Genomic DNA, 17,744 nt, shown 5'->3' on the forward strand with positions numbered 1-17,744 from the left:
GTAGGGAAAAGGGTGGAAGGGCTGTGGTGAAAACTGAAATAAAGGAAAAATGATGGAAGAAGGGTTGTGATGAAAACTTTATTTACAGGAAAAATGGTGGAAGAAGGGCTGTGATAGAAACTGAAATCAAGGAAAAATGGTGGAGGAAGGGCTGTAGTTTAAATAAAGGAAAAATGATGGCAGGAGGGCTGTTATTCTCGTAGCGACCGGTTCCAAATCTTTCATTATCCTTCCTCCACAAAACCCTTTGCTTTTAACAAAAACGTGACGCGTTGGGGCTCAGGAGCCGGTTTTGGGAGCCGGGATGGGATTTTCTGGGGTAAAAAAAAAAAAAAAAAAAAAAATCGAAGCGCCCAACGTGGGGCTCGAACCCACGACCCTGAGATTAAGAGTCTCATGCTCTACCGACTGAGCTAGCCGGGCTGCTGGAGGTGAACCCCCCTCTGGCCACAACCGGCCCCCGGGAGCGCCGCGGGGGTCCCGCAGCGATCGTGGCCGTTAACGGGACCCCCGGGGGGTCCCCGGGAAGGGGGCGGGGGGTAGGGGAATGGTCCCGAAGGGGGGAATTTTCCGTCCCCCACCTTCACCCAAAGCCCTTTTCCCTCCTCCACACGCCTCGGTCCCGCAGCCGGGCTGGGCAGGAAAAAACAACCAAAAAAGGGAAGAAAAAAAAAATTAACTGTTTCTGCCCGGTTTCGAACCGGGGACCTTTCGCGTGTGAGGCGAACGTGATAACCACTACACTACAGAAACGCCGTGAAGACCGCTTAGCCCCGCCGGGCTACGGCCGTGCAGCCCCTCCGCTGCGGCGGGCACCGGGGGCTGGAGTCTCGTCGGGGGCTCCGCGGCGGGAAGAGCCCGTCGGGGCGGTGAAAAGAGACATAATGAGGGTAAAAAGTGGGGGGGGAAAAAAAAAAAAACTTTAAGATCGCCCAACGTGGGGCTCGAACCCGCGACTCTAAGATTAAGGGTCTCACGCGCTACCGACTGAGCTAGCCGCGAGGCCACGCCCCCTCCAGCGGAGGCCACGCCCCCACCGCGCCTGCTCGTTCCGCCCCTCCTCAGACCTCCAAGACCAACGAGGCGGGCGGGGTAGACAAGCCCGTCACCGACACCACCGAGACGGCCCGTGTCGCCGCTTCCCTCCGCGCAGGGACAACGCGGCGCCCCGGTTCCCGCGGGGGGACGGACGCAGCGGCGGGGGGCGGAAGATTAAAGCGCCGCCCGGTCTGTTTCCGCCCACCCGGTTCCTTAGCAACCCGCCGCCGGCGCCTAGAGCGCCACTTCCGGTCAGGTGCCGTAAAGGGGGCGGGGTTTGCGGCTAGAAGCCGGAAAGCGGAAGCGTTGCGGCGTTTCCCGTCTGTTGGCGGAGCCCGCACCATAGAGAGCGGCGGCGGCGGGGGCGGGAGAAGCGCTAGAGCGTCTTCCCCGGGCCCGGGCCGGGGTCGGCGAGCAGCGGGGGGTGGTGACGGGGCAGCGGCCTAACGAGGGCGGCGCCTCCGGGCCCGGTTGGGCTGAGCCTGGGGCCAGGCCCGGCGGCGGGGATCGCTGTGGGGAGCGGTGAGGCCTAGAACAGGCCCCGCTGGGGGGGGGGCGGGTTGTTTGGGGGAGGATTGAGGCCTCCACCGGGGCCCGGTTGGGCCTTGGGGGTGTTGTGGGGTTGGGAGCAGCGTCAGGCCCGGCTGGGGGGTGAACCGGCGCAGGAACAGGATCAGTCCCCGGTTTGGGGGGACGGGGGGGGCGGGTTGGTGAAGCGAAGGGAGGGGTAGAGTGGTGCCCGGGGGGGTGGGAGGGAAAAAAAGGGGGGGGTGAAAGAGGAAGCGACACCCCAAGGTCTTGGGGGCACCTGGGTGGGGACCGGCCACCCTTCTCGGTGCCCACCACAGCGTAGGGAGCAGCTGGGGGTCGACAGGGAGCTCCGGGCCCTGTGAGGAAGAGGAGGATCTGTCAGCTCCCCCCACCCCCCCCCCATGGCGGCCACAGCGGTTTTAGGCGACGGGGTCCCTTCGGGGGGGTCCAGTGGGCGGCTGAACCCGGTGGAGACGCTGCAGGAGGAAGCCATTTGCGCCATCTGCTTGGACTATTTCGTGGACCCCGTTTCCATCGGCTGCGGGCACAATTTCTGCCGCGTCTGCATCTCGCAGCTGTGGGGTGGCGGCGAAGCCGACTACGACGTGGCCCCCGGGGCCGTGGCGGTGGGCGGCGGAGAGGTGGGGATGGGCGACGTGCTGGAAGAGGATCTGGAGGATGAGGAGGATGAGCTGGATGAGGACGAGCTGGATGTGGAGCAGGAGGAGGAGGAGGAGGATGGCGGCGCCGAGGAGGAGGAAGACGACATGTGGAGCGAGGAAGAGGATGACGCCGACCTGTGGGAAGACCCCGTGGAGGAGGACATGTGGGACGGTGGGGTGGGGGGGGAGCTTTACTTTGGGGACGAGGACTATGATGAGGACGTGATGGAGGAAGACGTGGAGGAAGAGGAGGAGGTGGAAGAGGAGGAAGAAGAGGTGCAGACGCCTCCTCCCCCTGTCCTGGCCACGCGGCCTCGACGCCTCCAGACCTTCACCTGCCCGCAATGCCGAAAAACCTTTTTCCAGAGGAATTTCCGCCCCAACCTTCAGCTGGCCAACATGGTGCAAATCATCCGCCAGCTGCACCCGCACCCCCAGCGCCTGGCGCCACCCGCCGCAGGCCCCTCGGTCTCGGGAGCCGCCGCAGGAGTGCCGGGGGTCCTGGTAGCCGTGGGGGGTCAGGGGCCACCGAATCTTTGCGAGAAGCATCAGGAACCTCTCAAGCTTTTCTGCGAGGTGGACGAACAAGCCATCTGCGTGGTGTGCAGGGAGTCGCGGAGCCACAAACATCACAGCGTCGTCCCCCTCGAGGAGGTGGTGCAGGATTACAAGGTACGGAGGTTTTGGGGGATAACGGGGTGGGTTTGGGGGTTGGTTTTTTTTTTTTGGAGGGGGGTGGGAGGAAGACGGAGCCGACGGCGCGGGCTGGGGCGTGCTGGCGGCAGGCAGACGGCGTCGGGTGGTTGGAGGCGGCGGGCGGGTGGGTCTCGCCGGGCTGGTTCAGTGAGCGGAGGAGGTTGGGGGGGGGGGGGTGGGTGGGTTGGGGCCAGACGGGCTGCGTGGGTTTTGGGGCGCAGGAGGCCGGGAAGCCACGAAGCCGGTGGGTGGGTTGGTTTAGGGTCTGGTTAACCACAGGGAACGAGGTTGGGTGACTGGGCGGTGACGGTAACGAAGGCAAAGCCGGGGGGGGGGATTGGGGAGAAATCGTCCCGCGGAGACCCTTCGTTAGGGGCTTTAACGAGGCGGCGGCGCGTCCCGGGGACCCGGATGCAAATCACGGCGGGAGGATGGGGACGATGGTCGCTGGGGTCACGTCTTGCTTTTTTGGGGTTTTCTGGAAGAAAGGAGTGAGCTTTTCGCTTCCTTTAACACCCAAAGGCATCGCGGAGGAGCTGCTGCCGCACGTGGTTGCGTCTCGCCTCGTCCTCCCTCACCAGAAACTCTCCAGAGCTCCGGCCACGGCCAATCTCCCACCGGAGTCGGCGCCTTTTGAGCCTCTGGAGGGTTTTTTGGGGGGTTCAGTAGCAGGAGGAGGCTTGGGCGGGGGGGGGGGGGCAGGACAGCGATGGGGTGTCTCACCCCTGCGTCGCGCCGTCTCCCCACCGCGGTTGTCGGAGCGTGGCCAGCAGCGCTGTTTGCTCTTGGGTCAGCTCAGTCCGTTTCCCCTTTTCCTTTGCTGCCAAAACTCGAGGAAACAGGAAAATTAAATTTCTGAAGGGCAGAGGGAGCGTCCTGGGAGGGCGGCGGGGCAGAAGCGGTTGGACTTTTGGAAACGCCAAAGCTTATCCCGCGCAGGGAGTCACGACCGATGAAGCGGGTCGTGGTTTCATTGTTGGTTTTAGCTAATCTAGGCCCACGCTGCTATTGGAAGGACGGGCTAAGCCTGGCCTAGGTTTGTGCCGAGTTTAAGAGCATGGATCCCTCCCTGGGTCCCGACCCAGCGGGACACGGTGGCTCGAGCCGCGCATCGACCAGCCAGCGCTTGGTGACTGCGGGTCTGGCGTTGGCGGACGCTCCCCGATCCGAATGGGGCAGGAATTCTGATTTATTTTTTTTTTTTTTTTACCAAAAACCAGCTCCTGGAACGAGCGTTTAGGGGAAGCAGAAGAGAAACTGCCTGAAATCGGGGCGGGAGGTTTTGTTCTCGGCCCTGCCGTGGAGTTGGGGACTGGAAGAGGAGAGGAAAGGGGGGATTGCCCGAGCCAGCGACGCCTGAGATGTGTTTGGTTTTTTTTTTTTTCTCTCAGAACAAACTCCAGAGCCACCTGGAGCCGCTGAAGAAGAAGCTGGACGCGGTCCTGAAGCAAAAATCCAACGAGGAGGAGAAAATCACAGAGCTGAGGGTAAGAACCTGGCAGAGCCGGCGATGCAGCGCGTGATTCCTTTCGCCGCTTATTCCTCCCCAATTTCCCCGTTTTTCCCCTTTCGCCCTGCCAAAAAAAAATAAAAAAAAAAAAATCCTCGGCTGCGACAGCGGCGCTGGGAGAGTTTCTGGGCCTGAAGTCTGGTGAGGGGGATGAGCGGGGAAGCTTTTCCTCCCTCCGCCTCGCGGATCTGAGCTCTGACGGGGGCGTTGCGGTCCCGCGGCTGCAGCCGTGGGGATCGTGAGGGCTGGGAGCCATTTCCCTGTGGAATTTGAGCTTAATTAAGGGGGTTTTGGGCCTGAACGCGGTGTGGGAATCGCTAACCTGGGAGAGGGAATCAACTGGCGTCCGTCGGCTCCGCTGCTTGAGCTCGGGATGTTTTTCCACCCTCCCCGCCCCTTCTTCCTCGCTCCGCAGGACAAGATGAAGCTGGAGATTAAGGAATTTGAGTCGGACTTTGAGCTGCTGCACCAATTCCTCATCGGGGAGCAAGTCCTGCTCTTACACCAGCTGGAGGAACGCTACGAGAGCTTGTTGGCCCGGCAGAGCAGCAACATCAGCCAGCTGGAAGAGCAGAGCGCTGCCCTCAGCCGCCTCATCGCCGAGGCGGAGGACAAGAGCAAACAGGACGGGCTGCAACTGCTCAAGGTCTTTTTTTATCTTTAATTCTGTTGGGGTGGTGGTTTTTTTTTTTTTTGGTTGTTTGTTTTCCCCTCTCTCTGCGCTGGGAAGAGGGAAGGTCGCGCTCAGGGATCGCGGGAGGAGGGTAGAGCCCCGCTGCTGCGCCGAGCGACGCCTCTCTCAGGTGTTTATGAACCTTCCCGAGGAGCTGGAAACTCAGAGTTGATCTCTGGACCGAGCTCTGGCCCGGCTTTACGGCGAGGAGATAACGTTTAGCGCTGGGAATTAAACCCAGGGCGTGGACCGTTGCTCCCCAAAAGGGTTTTTCTTTGGCTAAATCCTTCCCGACGTCTGTGGGGGGATATAAAATGGGACCCTCTGAGAAATCTGGGATGGTTCTGTGAGGGGGAAAAGCCTCCGCCAAGGGCGGAATCGGCCTCTCGGGGGGGATATTCCGCGCGTGGGAGGGGGCTCATCCTGCCCCGCGGGGCGGTCGCCTGGTCGCGGCGCTTAGTCTGAGCCACGGGATCGGCCTCGGCCCTCCCTAATCTTTTTTTTTCCTCTTTCTCCCTGTTTTTTCAGGACATCAAAGGCACTTTTATCAGGTCGGTGACTTTTCCATTGGCACCTTCTCGCTGTAAATAGCTTTTGCGTGGGGAGAAAAAAAAAATAAATCAATCCACGAGCTTTTTTTTTGTTTGAAACCCTGTGCGGTAACGCCAGGGAAAGCTCGACTGGGGCCGGTGTCGGAACAAATGTGACGGAGGGAACTGCTGGCCGATGGCCCAGGGGGGTATAAATGGGATTTTTGGGTGGCCACAGCTCCATCCCTGCCCGAGATTCGGCAGTTTCCCAGGGTGGGGAGCACCGGCTGGACCAGCGGAACCGGTTCAGCCGAGCGAGCGAGCGCCAGGGTGGTTTGGCTCCGCTGTTTCTGTCGGGTTTTTTTTTTTTACTGTGCTGAATTTCCCCCGTTTTTTAGGTTTGTTTGTTTTTTTTTCCTCCTTCCCTGGTAGATGCGAGAACATCAAATTCCAAGAGCCCGAGATGGTGCCGGTGGACGTGGGGAAAAAATACCGCAACTACTTCCTGCAGGACGTGGTGATGAGGAAGATGGAGAAAGTCTTCAGTAAAGTCCCGCAAGGTGAGCGAGGCGAGGGCACGGCGCGGCTCCTCTGGGGAGCGGGGGTTCCCCCTCTGGCTCTGCCCTCCTGGGATTTGCACCCCCTTTTTCCACCAGTCCCCTCGATTCTGGCCTCTCCCTCCTCCCCACGCCCGGCCCCGCGATGGGGATCTGACTCCTCGTCCCCTCCCGAAAGCAGAACTGGAGTCGCGCTGGGGGCGGTGGGCTGGGACCTGGCCTGGAGCTGGAGGGGAACTGGGGGGGGTTTGGGGGGTTGAAGGGGTTTTGGAGGGGAATTGGGGGGGATTGGGGGGGTTGAAGGGGAATGGGGGGGGTTGAAGGGGTTTTGGGGGGGGGAATTGGGGGGGTTGAAGGGGTTTGGGGGGGAATTGGGGGGTTGAAGGGGTTTTGGGGGGGAAGAAGGGGTTTTGGAGGGGGTTTGGGGGGGTTGAAGGGGTTTTGGAGGGGAATGGGGGGGTTGAAGGGGATTGGGGGGAATGGGGGGGGTTGAAGGGGTTTGGGGGGGTTGAAGGGGTTTTGGGGGGGGAATTGGGGGGGTTGAAGGGGTTTGGGGGGGAATTGGGGGGGTTGAAGGGGTTTTGGGGGGAAGTAGGGGGGTTTGGAGGGGAATGGGGGGGTTAAAGACATTTTGAAGGGGAATTGGGGGGAGTTTGAAAGGGAATTTGGGGGCTTAAAGGCATTTTGAGAGGGAATTGGGGGTTTAAGGGGGTTTTCAGAGGTAATTGGGGATTTTGAAGGGGAATTGGGGGAGTTAAGGGCATTCTGAAAGGGAATTGGGGGGTTTAAGAGGTTTCACTCTACCCCACCCAAAACCACTCCAGCCCCGTGGCGGGGGCTATCGGTCACGGTAGCCCCCAGCACGCTCCAGGCCCCCACGTGGGTGAGAATTTGGGGTTGGGAAGCGAGAGTTGAGTTAAAAACCCAAAATTTGTGATCCGCGAGGAAACGACCCCCCCCCCCCCACCCCCCTCCTCCTCCTCCTCTTTCAACGTCGCCGTTTCCCTCCCAGCCGACATCACCCTGGACCCCGACACCGCCCACCCCCGCCTCAGCCTCTCGCTCGACCGCCGCAGCGTCAAACTGGGCGAACGGCGCCAGGATCTGCCGGACAACCCCAAACGTTTCGATTCGGATTATTGCGTTTTGGGTTCCCAGGGTTTCACCACCGGTCGCCATTACTGGGAGGTGGAAGTGGGCGGTCGGCGAGGTTGGGCGGTGGGGGCGGCCCGCGAAACGGCTCGGCGTAAAGAGAAAACGGTGGGTCCTCACCAAAAACGAGAAATTTGGTGCGTGGGCACCAACGGGAAGAAGTACCAAGCGTTGACGGCGACGGAGCAGACGGCGCTTTCGCCCAGCGAACGGCCCCGGCGCTTCGGCGTCTACCTGGACTACGAGCGGGGCCAACTCTGCTTCTACAATGCCGAGAGCATGACCCACATCCACACCTTCAACGCCTCCTTCCACGAGCGCATCTTCCCTTTTTTTCGCATTTTAGCCAAGGGCACCCGCATCAAAATCTGCGCCTGAAACCCGCCCGGCCCTGCCCCCTCGCCCGCCGCGTCCGGCCTCGCCGCGGGATCCGCCCCTTTTCCTCTTTAAAATCCCTCAGATCCCATTTTTGGGATCCGACGCTGCACTTGTCTTCTTGCACCCGCTTGCTCACAAGGTCTCGACTCCTCCCCGGCATCTCGCTGCCGATCCCACCTCGGTTTGCTTCAGAAGGATCCGCCTCGGAAATTTGGGGTGTGTTGTTTTTTTTTTTTTTCCACCGGCTCTTGCTGCTTGGAAGCTCCTTTCTCCCTTTTTCCAAAGTTTTGCGCCCACTGTTGAGTTTTGAGGCGCCTCTTGGCTCCCGGTGGACACGGAGTTCAAGTTGAGGGTGTTCCGTGGCTCATGGCTTCTCCAAACTCCAACATCTCTCCAAAATCATCAGCTTTGGCTTCTCCAAACTCCACCTTGGCCAAAACCATTGGCTTTGGCCGTTGAGTTTTGAGGACTTGGCGGATGTGCAGTTGAAGTTGGGGTGTTCCGTGGCTCGTGGCTTCTCCAAACTCCAACGTTTCTCCGAAATCATCAGCTTTGGCTTCTCCAAACTCCACCTTTGCCAAAACCATTGGCTTTGGCTGTTGAGTTTTGAGGACTTGGTGGATGTGGAGTTCAAGTTGGGGTGTTCCATGGCTCGTGGCTTCTCCAAACTCCAACGTTTCTCCAAAATCATCAACTTTGGCTTCTCCAAACTCCATCTTTGCCAAAACCCATCGGCTTTCCCGGCCCCGTTGGATTTCTTGGGCTTCACCTTCAACCCCCAGTTGGGTGTTGGGACCCGGAGTCGAACCCGCTTTAACCTGCGATGTTCTCCTGTTCTTTCCGTCTTTTTTTTGGGGGGGGGGGGGAGGGGGGGGGCGGGGAACAACAAAACCAACAAAACCCAACCCAATTCCCTTTGTAACTGTTTTCTTGTGGGCCTGGCACTTTACTGGGGGCCGAGGAGGGTGCAAAGAGCCGGTCTCCTCCCCAGAGCCGGCCACGGGGGTAGGAACCGGCCTCCCGTTTTCCCCTCGCAGCTCAAGAGCTCTCCGAGATGGGGATATTTATTTTTTCTCCCCCCTTTTTTTTTTTTTCTCAGCTGTTCTTGAGTTTCCAGCTGAATCCTGTCCCACTCGAGAGACTCTGACTGCACCCGTTGTGGTTTGTTTTTTTTTTTTTGTTGGTGGATTGGTATTATTTTTTTTTTTCCTGTTGGCATTACAGAGCTAGTTCAAAATATTTTTGGCTAAAATGAGAATTAAATGGAGATTTAGTTTTATGAAATGTCAAGAAATAATAATGATAATAATAAAGAATAAGGTTGTAAACGTCGAGTCTCTGCCTTATTGAGATCTCAGTGGACGCTCAAACAACCTGGGAGCTGTTTCCAACTAAGCCCGGCTTAAGTTACACCCTGGAACGGGGGTCTGGGCCCCCTGGAGCCTGCCTGGCCTCGCTGCTACCGACCCATCCTGGTAAACCGATGCGCTTTAAATCTCACCTCGTTAAATCCTGACCTAATCCCTCCTTAATTAATTAGGTCAGGCCCAAGAGCCGCGTGTCCGGATCCCATCTTATCTACCCGAAGACCGGCCGAGCAGGTGTCAGGGACCAAAGTCCCTCTTGGTGCGGTGACATGGGGGGGGGCAGTTGGTCAGAAAAGGGCAAAAATAAAAAAAAAGTCCTAAATCTGTACAAAGTGGCTGTTTGGGCACAAACGTGGCTAAAACCTCGCTAAAACGGTGGGTGATGCGGCCCTTAGGCCTCGCTTTTCTAACCACCGCCGCTTCCTCCATTTTATCCATTTTCTGGGGTTTTCTGGGGAATTGTGTTTGTTTTCCCAGGTCCTTGGCGGCCGCCCCAGGCGTGGGAGAAGACCCACGGACAGAACCTCCCCCACGTCCCACCACGCCCATCGTTAGTTCCCTCCGCTGTTATTTTTCCGCCTCCCAGGTTTTTAAATTCTGCCCCAAAAATCCCGTGCCCCGTCCCACCACCACGTCCCCAACCTTGAAGGCCCGGGGACAACTTCTGGTGGCCACAAAAGCCCTCCCAGACAGGGACCATTGGCTTCTGCCTCTCCCTTAAGGTTGCCAATCTGCGTCCAGTCGGATCTTCCATCAACCTGCAGGTTGGGGATGACCCAACAGCGGCCGTGAGCTCTGGAGAGCACGTTTTTATTGATTTTTTTTTTTTGTGTGTACAGAAAATTTACGGTTTCTCCCTCCCGTGTCCTCATCTGGTGCCGATGGTGACTTGCCACACCCGGACGAGGTTGTCCGTGTAGCCGGCGAAGAGGGTCTACGGAGAGAAAAGGGGAGTTGGGTCATGGGAAGAGTTGATGGCCAACGAGGGGAAGATGTTGGGCCAACGAGGATAAAAGATTTTTGTCCTCAAAGAGCAAATCCCAAAGCTGAGGGACCACCGGATGGGGAGGAATAAGGAAAAAAGGGTGAAAAGGGTCTATGGAGAGAAAAGGGGAGTTGGGTCGTGGGAAGAGTTGATGGCCAACGAGGGGAAGACGTTGGGCCAACGAGGATAAAGGATTTTTGTCCTCAAAGAGCAAATCCCAAAGCTGAGGGACCACCGGATGGGGAGGAATAAGGGAAAAGGGTAAAAAGGGCCGTGAGGAAGGGAGGGACGCGAGGAAGTTCTTGGTTTCTCTGACAGACGAGCGTCTTCGCGGTCCCTGTGCCCCGAGAGCGGTGGGAGGGTCCCCCAAATCCTCGTTTTCCCAGAGTGGGGATGGGGGGAGCGGGGGGGTTTGTACCTGCCCATCTGCGGACCAGGCCAGCGACGTGCACTGGGGCGGTTCGGCTTTGCTGCTGGTGCTGATCACCTCCTGCTTCAGCTCGTCCACGATGATTTTGCCTTCCAGGTCCTGCAGCAAAAAAGGAAAAAAGCGAAGGAATGAAGAATCCTGCAAAGGAAGAGTCTCAAATCCAACCCCCCAACACCACGAGGGTCGCTCAGAAACAGCCTCTGGATTTTCTGCACGGAAACGGGAGTCAGATGGCAACGAAACGTTTCATCACGGCGCCCTACGGACCAAAACCCGGCCTCTAAAGGGAGGATCTCACCCAAACCCAACCCAAAAGTTGGAAAAAAAAAAAAAGGAGTTGTCTTCTAGAAAAACCCCGCCCAAAGCGGGACGTACCCAGATCTTGATGCTGGGGCCGGTGGCGGCGCAGAGCCAGTAGCGGTTGGGGCTGAAGCAGAGAGCGTTGATGATGTCTCCGCCGTCCAAGGTGTAGAGGTGTTTCCCCTCGTTCAGGTCCCACAGCATGGCCTGGCCGTCCTGCAGGGTGGGAAAAATCAAGAGAAATCCCTTAAAAATCGCCTCGATTTGTTCCACACCCCCCCACCGCGGTCAAACTCGGGCACGGAAAAATTAAGACAATCACAGAATCATCAAGGTTGGAAAGACCTCGGAGATGATCCAGTCCAACCGTTGACCTAACGCCGACCCAACTCAACTCCACCAGATCCCTCAGCGCTAAGACAAGGCGGGGAAAATTCAAAGAAAACCCATCAAAATATCAGCATTCGAGGTCCTCGGAGCGGAGCGAGCATCTTCGCCCGCGTCTTCCCTCCTCGCTTGACAGCTGCTACCAGGCCTAGTGAGTTAGGCCAGGTCTTGGGGCTGCTAGAACCCCGCTCAAGGTGCGAGAGATGCAAAAAATGATGTAAAATTGCCGGTGGGACGCCAAAATTTCAGCTGGGGGGTGCGTACCTTGCCACCCGAGGCACAGAGCGAGCCGTCGGGGGAGACGGTGACCGTGTTCAAGTAGCCCGTGTGCCCGATGTGGTTCGTCTTCAGTTTGCAGTTAGCCAAATTCCAGACCTAGGTGAGGAAAAATAGGGCGGGAGAAGAAAAAGGGGGTTCAACACCACTCCCGCACTTTGATTTTGGGGGAAATAAACCCTTTCCTGGAGCGCTGGCTGCTCCGATGCTGCCAACTCACCTTCACCAGCTTGTCCCAGCCGCAGGAGACGATGATGGGGTTGCTGCTGTTCGGGGAGAACCGGACGCACGACACCCACTCCGAGTGACTCTCGTCCTGAGGAAGAGGAAGGACGGCGGGTTGGCGGCGAGGAAACGCGGCCGAGGCTCCCCCGGGCACCCCCCAGCCCTCCCCATCGCAGGGTTTGTCCTCGGAGCCACCATGGAAGGGGTCGGTGACGAGCGTATTGTGTCTGATTGTTAGGAGAGGGCTGGGAGACCTGGATTTCTGAGCCAAAGCGGCAGGACTGGACCCAAAACTGTGGGATTGGACTCTAAAGCTCAGCCCAAGTGGTGGGATTGGACCCAAAGCGGAGCCCAAAGCGGCAGGACTGCAGCCAAAGCTGAGCCCAAGCGGTGGGACTGGACCCAAAACAGAGCCCAAAGCGGTGGGACTGGACCCAAAACTGTGGGATTGGACCCTAAAGCTCAGCCCAAGCAGTGGGATTGGACCCAAAGCAGAGCCCAAAGCGGCGGGACTGGAGCCAAAGCTGTGGGATTGGACCCTAAAGCTCAGCCCAAGTGGTGGGATTGGACCCAAAGCAGTGGGACTGGAGCCAAAGCTGAGCCCAAGCGGTGGGACTGGAGCCAAAGCTGAGCCCAAGCGGTGGGACTGGAGCCAAAGCTGAGCCCAAGCGGCGGGACTGGAGCCAAAGCTGAGCCCAAGCGGCGGGACTGGAGCCAAAGCTGAGCCCAAGCGGCGGGACTGGAGCCAAAGCTGAGCCCAAGCGGCGGGACTGGAGCCAAAGCTGAGCCCAAGCGGCGGGGCTGGAGCCAAAGCGGTGGGATTGGACCCCAAAGCCGAGCCCGAGCGGTGGGACTGGACCCCAAAGTGGTGGGATTGGACCCCAAAGCCGAGCCCAGGCAGTGGGACTGGACCCAAAGCCGAGCCCACGGAGGTCCCGTCTCTCGGAGGCGTGATCTGGAAGCCCACCTTCCCCCGCTGACCTGCACCGTGTACTTGCAGACGCCCAAAGTGTTCCAGAGCTTGATGGTCTTGTCCCGGGAGCCCGAGACGATCTGGCGGTTGTCGGAGGAAAAGGCCACGCTCAGGACGTCCTTGGTGTGGCCCACGAAGCGACGGGTGGTGGTGCCGCTGCAGGAAGACGCAGAACGGGAGAGCTCACAAATTCCATCAAGAAAGGGGGGAAAATTAAAATATTTGAAGGAAAAAAAAAAAACACCACCACACCACAGAGCGGCCAACGAAAGATTTAAGGAGCGATGGTTCCATTTTTCCTTCAAAAGCAGCACTTAGGAGGAAGAGGAGGAGGAGGGGGGGAGAATCGTGTTGAGTTTATCCCGCGTGCGCACCTGGCTCGGTAAATCCCAACTTTCTCGTGGCTGTACCCCCAATTCAGCCCAAAATGACCCCAAAAGGAGAGCTTGAGCCCCCCCCGCCGCCTCTGCTCCTCTCCCATCATAATTGCAGGACGTGTCTTCAGACCCCGGAGGATCAGCAGACTTTGTGTCAGGTCTAATCATCAGGAGAGGGCCCGAGTCTCCAAGGGGCGTCGATGCCTCAAGAAGAAGCAGGGAAAGGCGTGAAACCCCCCCAAAACCCCCCCCGCGACCCACGTGGTGAGGTCCCAGAGGCGCAGGGTCCCGTCCCAGGAGCCCGAGAGCGCGAACTGCCCGTCCGAGGAGATGACGACGTCGCTGACGAAGTGCGAGTGGCCGCGCAGAGCTCGCTGCGGGATCCCGTAGTTGGTCTCGTCACGGGTCAGCTTCCACATGATGATGGTTTTGTCTGGAGGGGAGGAAGATCGAGAGGGAAGAGGATGGGGGGGGGCGTCTGGGGGACCCCGGCCTGTCACCTCCTTCAACAACCTCCACCGTAACCCACCTCTAAGACTCCTGAGAACACCTCAAGCTGTTCTATTTAACATACGCTTAGTCTATGCCTAACTTTTAATTATCTAAATGGCTTATTCCCAAGTTAATCACTTATTTCTGACCTTCTGTTAGGTCTAAAACTTAACACCTAAGACCGAGTTTTGTTAATTCCGCTTGGCTGGGTTTTAAGCCAGCCCTGATGAGGGGCTGTACAGGAGACAAATGAGCACTATTTGCATCAAACTGTCAGTATTATTCTTAAAGCACCAGTATCTTATTAATTAAACCCATAAAACTATTTATTTATCAATGATTCCTATTAATAACATCCTAAAAAAAAAGAAAAAAGTCTTCTAAAAACTTGTTCCTTTTACACAGCCCTCTGCTCCCCCGTGGGAAGGGGGGACGCTGCCAAAAAAAAAAGTGGGGTGACCAGGTCTCGCTCCTTCACCCCCTCCTGCCCACCGCAGGGTCCTTCCTCCTCCTCCTCCTCCTCAGCACCTCCAGCCTGTTCCCCCCCCCCATCCCCAGCCCTGACTGGCTGACAGTCGCCCCCCTCGCAGGCTCACGGTAGCCCTGGGACCCCCCAGAGCAAGGTCTCCTCCTCCTCACAAGCCCCGCGGCCTTTCCTGCCGCTCAGGGTCTCCCCAAAACAGACCCCCCCCCCCCCGCGCTCCGGGGTGCGGCCCTCACCGCGCGAGGCAGAGAGAATCATGTCCGGGAACTGCGGCGTGGTGGCGATCTGGGTCACCCAACCGTTGTGGCCCTTCAAGGTGCCCCGCAGGGTCATCTGCTCCGTCATGGCGGCGGCGGGGCGGGAGGATGGCGGCGGATTTAACGGAGGTCACGGCGCGGTCCCCTCCGGCCGCCCGGAGCAGCCGCCAGCGCGGGCAGAGAAAGAGACCGAGGAGGCTTCCGGCGGAAGCGGAAATGGCGGCAGAGCCGTACGGCAACATGGCGGCGCGCAGCGCGGCGGGGCAACATGGCGGCACGCAGGCGCTGTACGGAAAGAGAAGTAAGGGTGAGAGCTGGTTTTCGGGGGTCATAGGGAGGGTCCGGGGGGGGGGGCATGGCGGTGGGGTGGGGGACAAGGAGGGTCTGAGGGACTGGAGGTGGGGTGGGGGGGCCGTGGGGGGCAGGGGAGGCCTTGGTGGGCGGGAGGTGGGGTTACGGGGACAGGGTGGGCCTCGGGGGGCTGGAGGTGGGGTAGGGGGGGGTTGAGGGGGACAAGGGGGGCCTTGGGGGGCTGGAGGTGGGGTGGGGGGGGGTTGAGGGGGGCAGGGGAGGTGTTGGGGGGCTCTAGATGGAGTAGGGGGGGTTGAGGGGGACAAGGGCGGCCTTGGGGGGCTGGAGGTGGGGTATAGAACCTGAAGTGATGAGGAATCCTGGCCAGAGGAGGGGACTGGCTTCGCTTTTTTTAAAAAAAAAAAAACAAAAAACAAAGTGATGAGAAATGCTGGTCAGGGGAGCAGACTCGCTTTTTAAAAAAAAAAAAAAAAAAAAACAACGATGAGAAACGCTGGTCAGGGGAGGAGCCTCGCTTCTTATTTTTTTTTTAAAATAAAAAACCTGAAGCGATGAGAAAATCCTGGCTGGAGGAGGAGACTCGCTTCTTTTTTAAAAAAAAATAAGAATAACCCAAAGTGGTGAGAAATGCTGGTCAGGGGAGGAGACTCACTTATTTTTTTTAAATAAAATATAACCCAAAGCGATGAGGAATCCTGGCCAGAGGAGGGGACTCACTTCTTATTTTTTTTTTTTATGAAAAAACCCCAAAGTGGTGAGAAATGCTGGTCAGGGGAGGAGACTCACTTATTTAAAAAAAAATAAATAAATAACCCAAAGTGATGAGGAATCCTGGCCAGAGGAGGAGACTCGCTTCTTATTTTTTTTTTTAATAAAAAAAACCCAAAGTGATGAGAAATGCTGGTCAGGGGAGGAGACCCACTTATTTTTTTAAAAAAAAAAAAAGAAAAGCGATGAGGAATCCTGGCCTGAGGAGGAGACACGCTTTTTTTTTTTTTTTTTATAAAAAGACCCAAAGTGATGAGAAATGCTGGTCAGGGGAGGAGACTCACTTATTTTTTTTTAAAAAAAAAAAGAAATATAACCCAAAGCGATGAGGAATCCTGACCAGAGGAGGGGACTCACTTCTTATTTTTTTTTTATAAAAAACCCCAAAGTGATGAGAAATGCTGGTCAGGGGAGGAGACTCGCTTATTTTTTTTTAAAAAAAAAAAAATAAATAACCCAAAGCGATGAGGAATCCTGGCCAGAGGAGGGAACTCACTTCTCTTTTTTTTTTTTTTTTTAAAAAAAAAAACCCAAAGTGATGAGAAATGCTGGTCAGGGGAGGAGACCCGCTTATTTTTTTTAAAAAAAAAAAAAAAAAAAGTGATGAGGAATCCTGGCCTGAGGAGGAGACACGCTTTTTTTTTTTTTTTTTTTATAAAAAGACCCAAAGTGATGAGAAATGCTGGTCAGGGGAGGAGACTCACTTATTTTTTTTTTAAAAAAAAAAGAAATATAACCCAAAGCGATGAGGAATCCTGACCAGAGGAGGGGACTCACTTCTTATTTTTTTTTTATAAAAAACCCCAAAGTGATGAGAAATGCTGGTCAGGGGAGGAGACTCGCTTATTTTTTTTTAAAAAAAAAAAAATAAATAACCCAAAGCGATGAGGAATCCTGGCCAGAGGAGGGAACTCACTTCTCTTTTTTTTTTTTTTTTTAAAAAAAAAAACCCAAAGTGATGAGAAATGCTGGTCAGGGGAGGAGACCCGCTTATTTTTTTTAAAAAAAAAAAAAAAAAAAGTGATGAGGAATCCTGGCCTGAGGAGGAGACACGCTTTTTTTTTTTTTTTTTTATAAAAAGACCCAAAGTGATGAGAAATGCTGGTCAGGGGAGGAGACTCACTTATTTTTTTTTAAAAAAAAAAGAAATATAACCCAAAGCGATGAGGAATCCTGACCAGAGGAGGGGACTCACTTCTTATTTTTTTTTTATAAAAAACCCCAAAGTGATGAGAAATGCTGGTCAGGGGAGGAGACTCGCTTATTTTTTTTTAAAAAAAAAAAAAATAAATAACCCAAAGCGATGAGGAATCCTGGCCAGAGGAGGGAACTCACTTCTCTTTTTTTTTTTTTTTTTTTTTTTTTAAAAAAAAAAACCCAAAGTGATGAGAAATGCTGGTCAGGGGAGGAGACCCACTTATTTTTTAAAAAAAAAAAAAAAAAAATAACCCAAAGCGACGACGAGTCCTGGCCAGAGCAGGAGACTCGCTTCTTAATTTTTTTTTTTCACGGGGCTCCCGCGGCCCCGCTCCCGTTTCACCCGACTAAAATTAGCCGTCGGGTCGGTCCCGTCGCCGCTGTCACCGCAGCTGTCGTGGCCCTGACGCCTCCCCCAGCTCCCCGCAGCCCCCCCCGACGCCTCCGGCCACGCCGGGTGCCCCTTTTCCCTAAAAACTCCCCAAATTTTGCACCCACGGCTCGACCGTCGCACGACGGCCCCGACGAAACCCCCTTCAGAAAATTACAGCAAATCGACGGCGGGTCTCCGTAAGTGATTTGATTTTATTTATTTATTTATTTATTGTATTTTTAATTATTTTTTTTTTTAACTCTCACGCGCCGGAGAGGCGGGAGAGCGGAATTTGGGGGGATCCTATTCACGGTATGAAATTTTAGAAAGCAGAAGAAACATGATAGCGGGAAGAAACCAAGAGCAAAATAATTTATTTTTTTAATTCCTGGACGTGAATCTGACCAAAAAAAAGGATTAAAAGAACAAATCGTGTTACTTTTTTTTTTTTTTCCTTTTAAGAAAACACCGTACAGAAAGAATCAGTGATTTTTTTTCCTTGCTCTGTTTATCTGTTTCCCATAAATTTAGGTCCTTCCGACAGCGCTGACCTGACTCAGCTCCTCGTGCCACCCACAGCTGATAAAATATATAAATTTAGCCCGCGAGAAACACCCAATAATTCCTTTTCCAGCGCCTTTTCCCCCCCGGGTGTTGGGCTTAAAACGAGTCGGTAATACTCAGTTTAAAACAAGTCTAAAGTGTTTAGTTTAAGCCATGTCTATAATATTCAGTTTAAGCCATGTCTTTAATATTCAGTTTAAGCCAAGTCTATAATATTCAGTTTAAGTGTTTAATACTCAGTTTAAGTGTT

General features: G+C 55.6%; 2 protein-coding genes and 2 non-coding genes across 4 annotated transcripts; 1 reads left to right on the forward strand and 3 right to left on the reverse strand.

Moving 5' to 3' along the window:
- Positions 1-350: 350 nt before the first annotated feature.
- TRNAK-CUU (transfer RNA lysine (anticodon CUU)) lies at positions 351-423 on the reverse strand. Its single transcript has one exon. It is a non-coding gene; the product is annotated as a tRNA-Lys (tRNA).
- A 257-nt stretch (positions 424-680) lies between these two features.
- TRNAV-CAC (transfer RNA valine (anticodon CAC)) lies at positions 681-753 on the reverse strand. The gene has a single exon. It is a non-coding gene; the product is annotated as a tRNA-Val (tRNA).
- A 1,040-nt stretch (positions 754-1,793) lies between these two features.
- On the forward strand, positions 1,794-9,055 carry TRIM41 (tripartite motif containing 41). The gene is made up of 6 exons (XM_074810447.1): positions 1,794-2,903; positions 4,319-4,414; positions 4,853-5,083; positions 5,639-5,661; positions 6,073-6,200; positions 7,210-9,055. The coding sequence occupies exons 1-6, from the start codon at positions 1,971-1,973 to the stop codon at positions 7,725-7,727; spliced, it is 1,929 nt and encodes a 642-aa protein (XP_074666548.1). The 5' UTR covers positions 1,794-1,970; the 3' UTR covers positions 7,728-9,055.
- An 833-nt stretch (positions 9,056-9,888) lies between these two features.
- On the reverse strand, positions 9,889-14,479 carry RACK1 (receptor for activated C kinase 1). The gene is made up of 8 exons (XM_074810498.1): positions 14,260-14,479; positions 13,309-13,480; positions 12,679-12,826; positions 11,693-11,788; positions 11,461-11,571; positions 10,885-11,025; positions 10,498-10,608; positions 9,889-10,028 (listed from the first exon to the last, which is right to left on the reverse strand). The coding sequence occupies exons 1-8, from the start codon at positions 14,366-14,368 to the stop codon at positions 9,963-9,965; spliced, it is 954 nt and encodes a 317-aa protein (XP_074666599.1). The 5' UTR covers positions 14,369-14,479; the 3' UTR covers positions 9,889-9,962.
- Positions 14,480-17,744: the final 3,265 nt, after the last annotated feature.

Source organism: Strix aluco, chromosome 37 (assembly GCF_031877795.1).
Source record: "Strix aluco isolate bStrAlu1 chromosome 37, bStrAlu1.hap1, whole genome shotgun sequence".
NCBI lineage: Eukaryota > Metazoa > Chordata > Aves > Strigiformes > Strigidae > Strix > Strix aluco.

Coding starts and splice junctions, on each gene's coding strand:
- TRIM41 (XM_074810447.1), top strand. CDS start 1,971: ATGGCGGCCACAGCGGTTTTAGGCGACGGGGTCCCTTCGGGGGGGTCC. Junction 4,415..4,852: donor AGAAAATCACAGAGCTGAGG/GTAAGAACCTGG, acceptor CTCGCTCCGCAG/GACAAGATGAAGCTGGAGAT. Junction 6,201..7,209: donor CTTCAGTAAAGTCCCGCAAG/GTGAGCGAGGCG, acceptor TTTCCCTCCCAG/CCGACATCACCCTGGACCCC.
- RACK1 (XM_074810498.1), bottom strand. CDS start 14,368: ATGACGGAGCAGATGACCCTGCGGGGCACCTTGAAGGGCCACAACGGT. Junction 11,572..11,692: donor GCTGGGACAAGCTGGTGAAG/GTGAGTTGGCAG, acceptor TTCCTCACCTAG/GTCTGGAATTTGGCTAACTG. Junction 11,026..11,460: donor TCTGTGCCTCGGGTGGCAAG/GTACGCACCCCC, acceptor CCCACCCTGCAG/GACGGCCAGGCCATGCTGTG.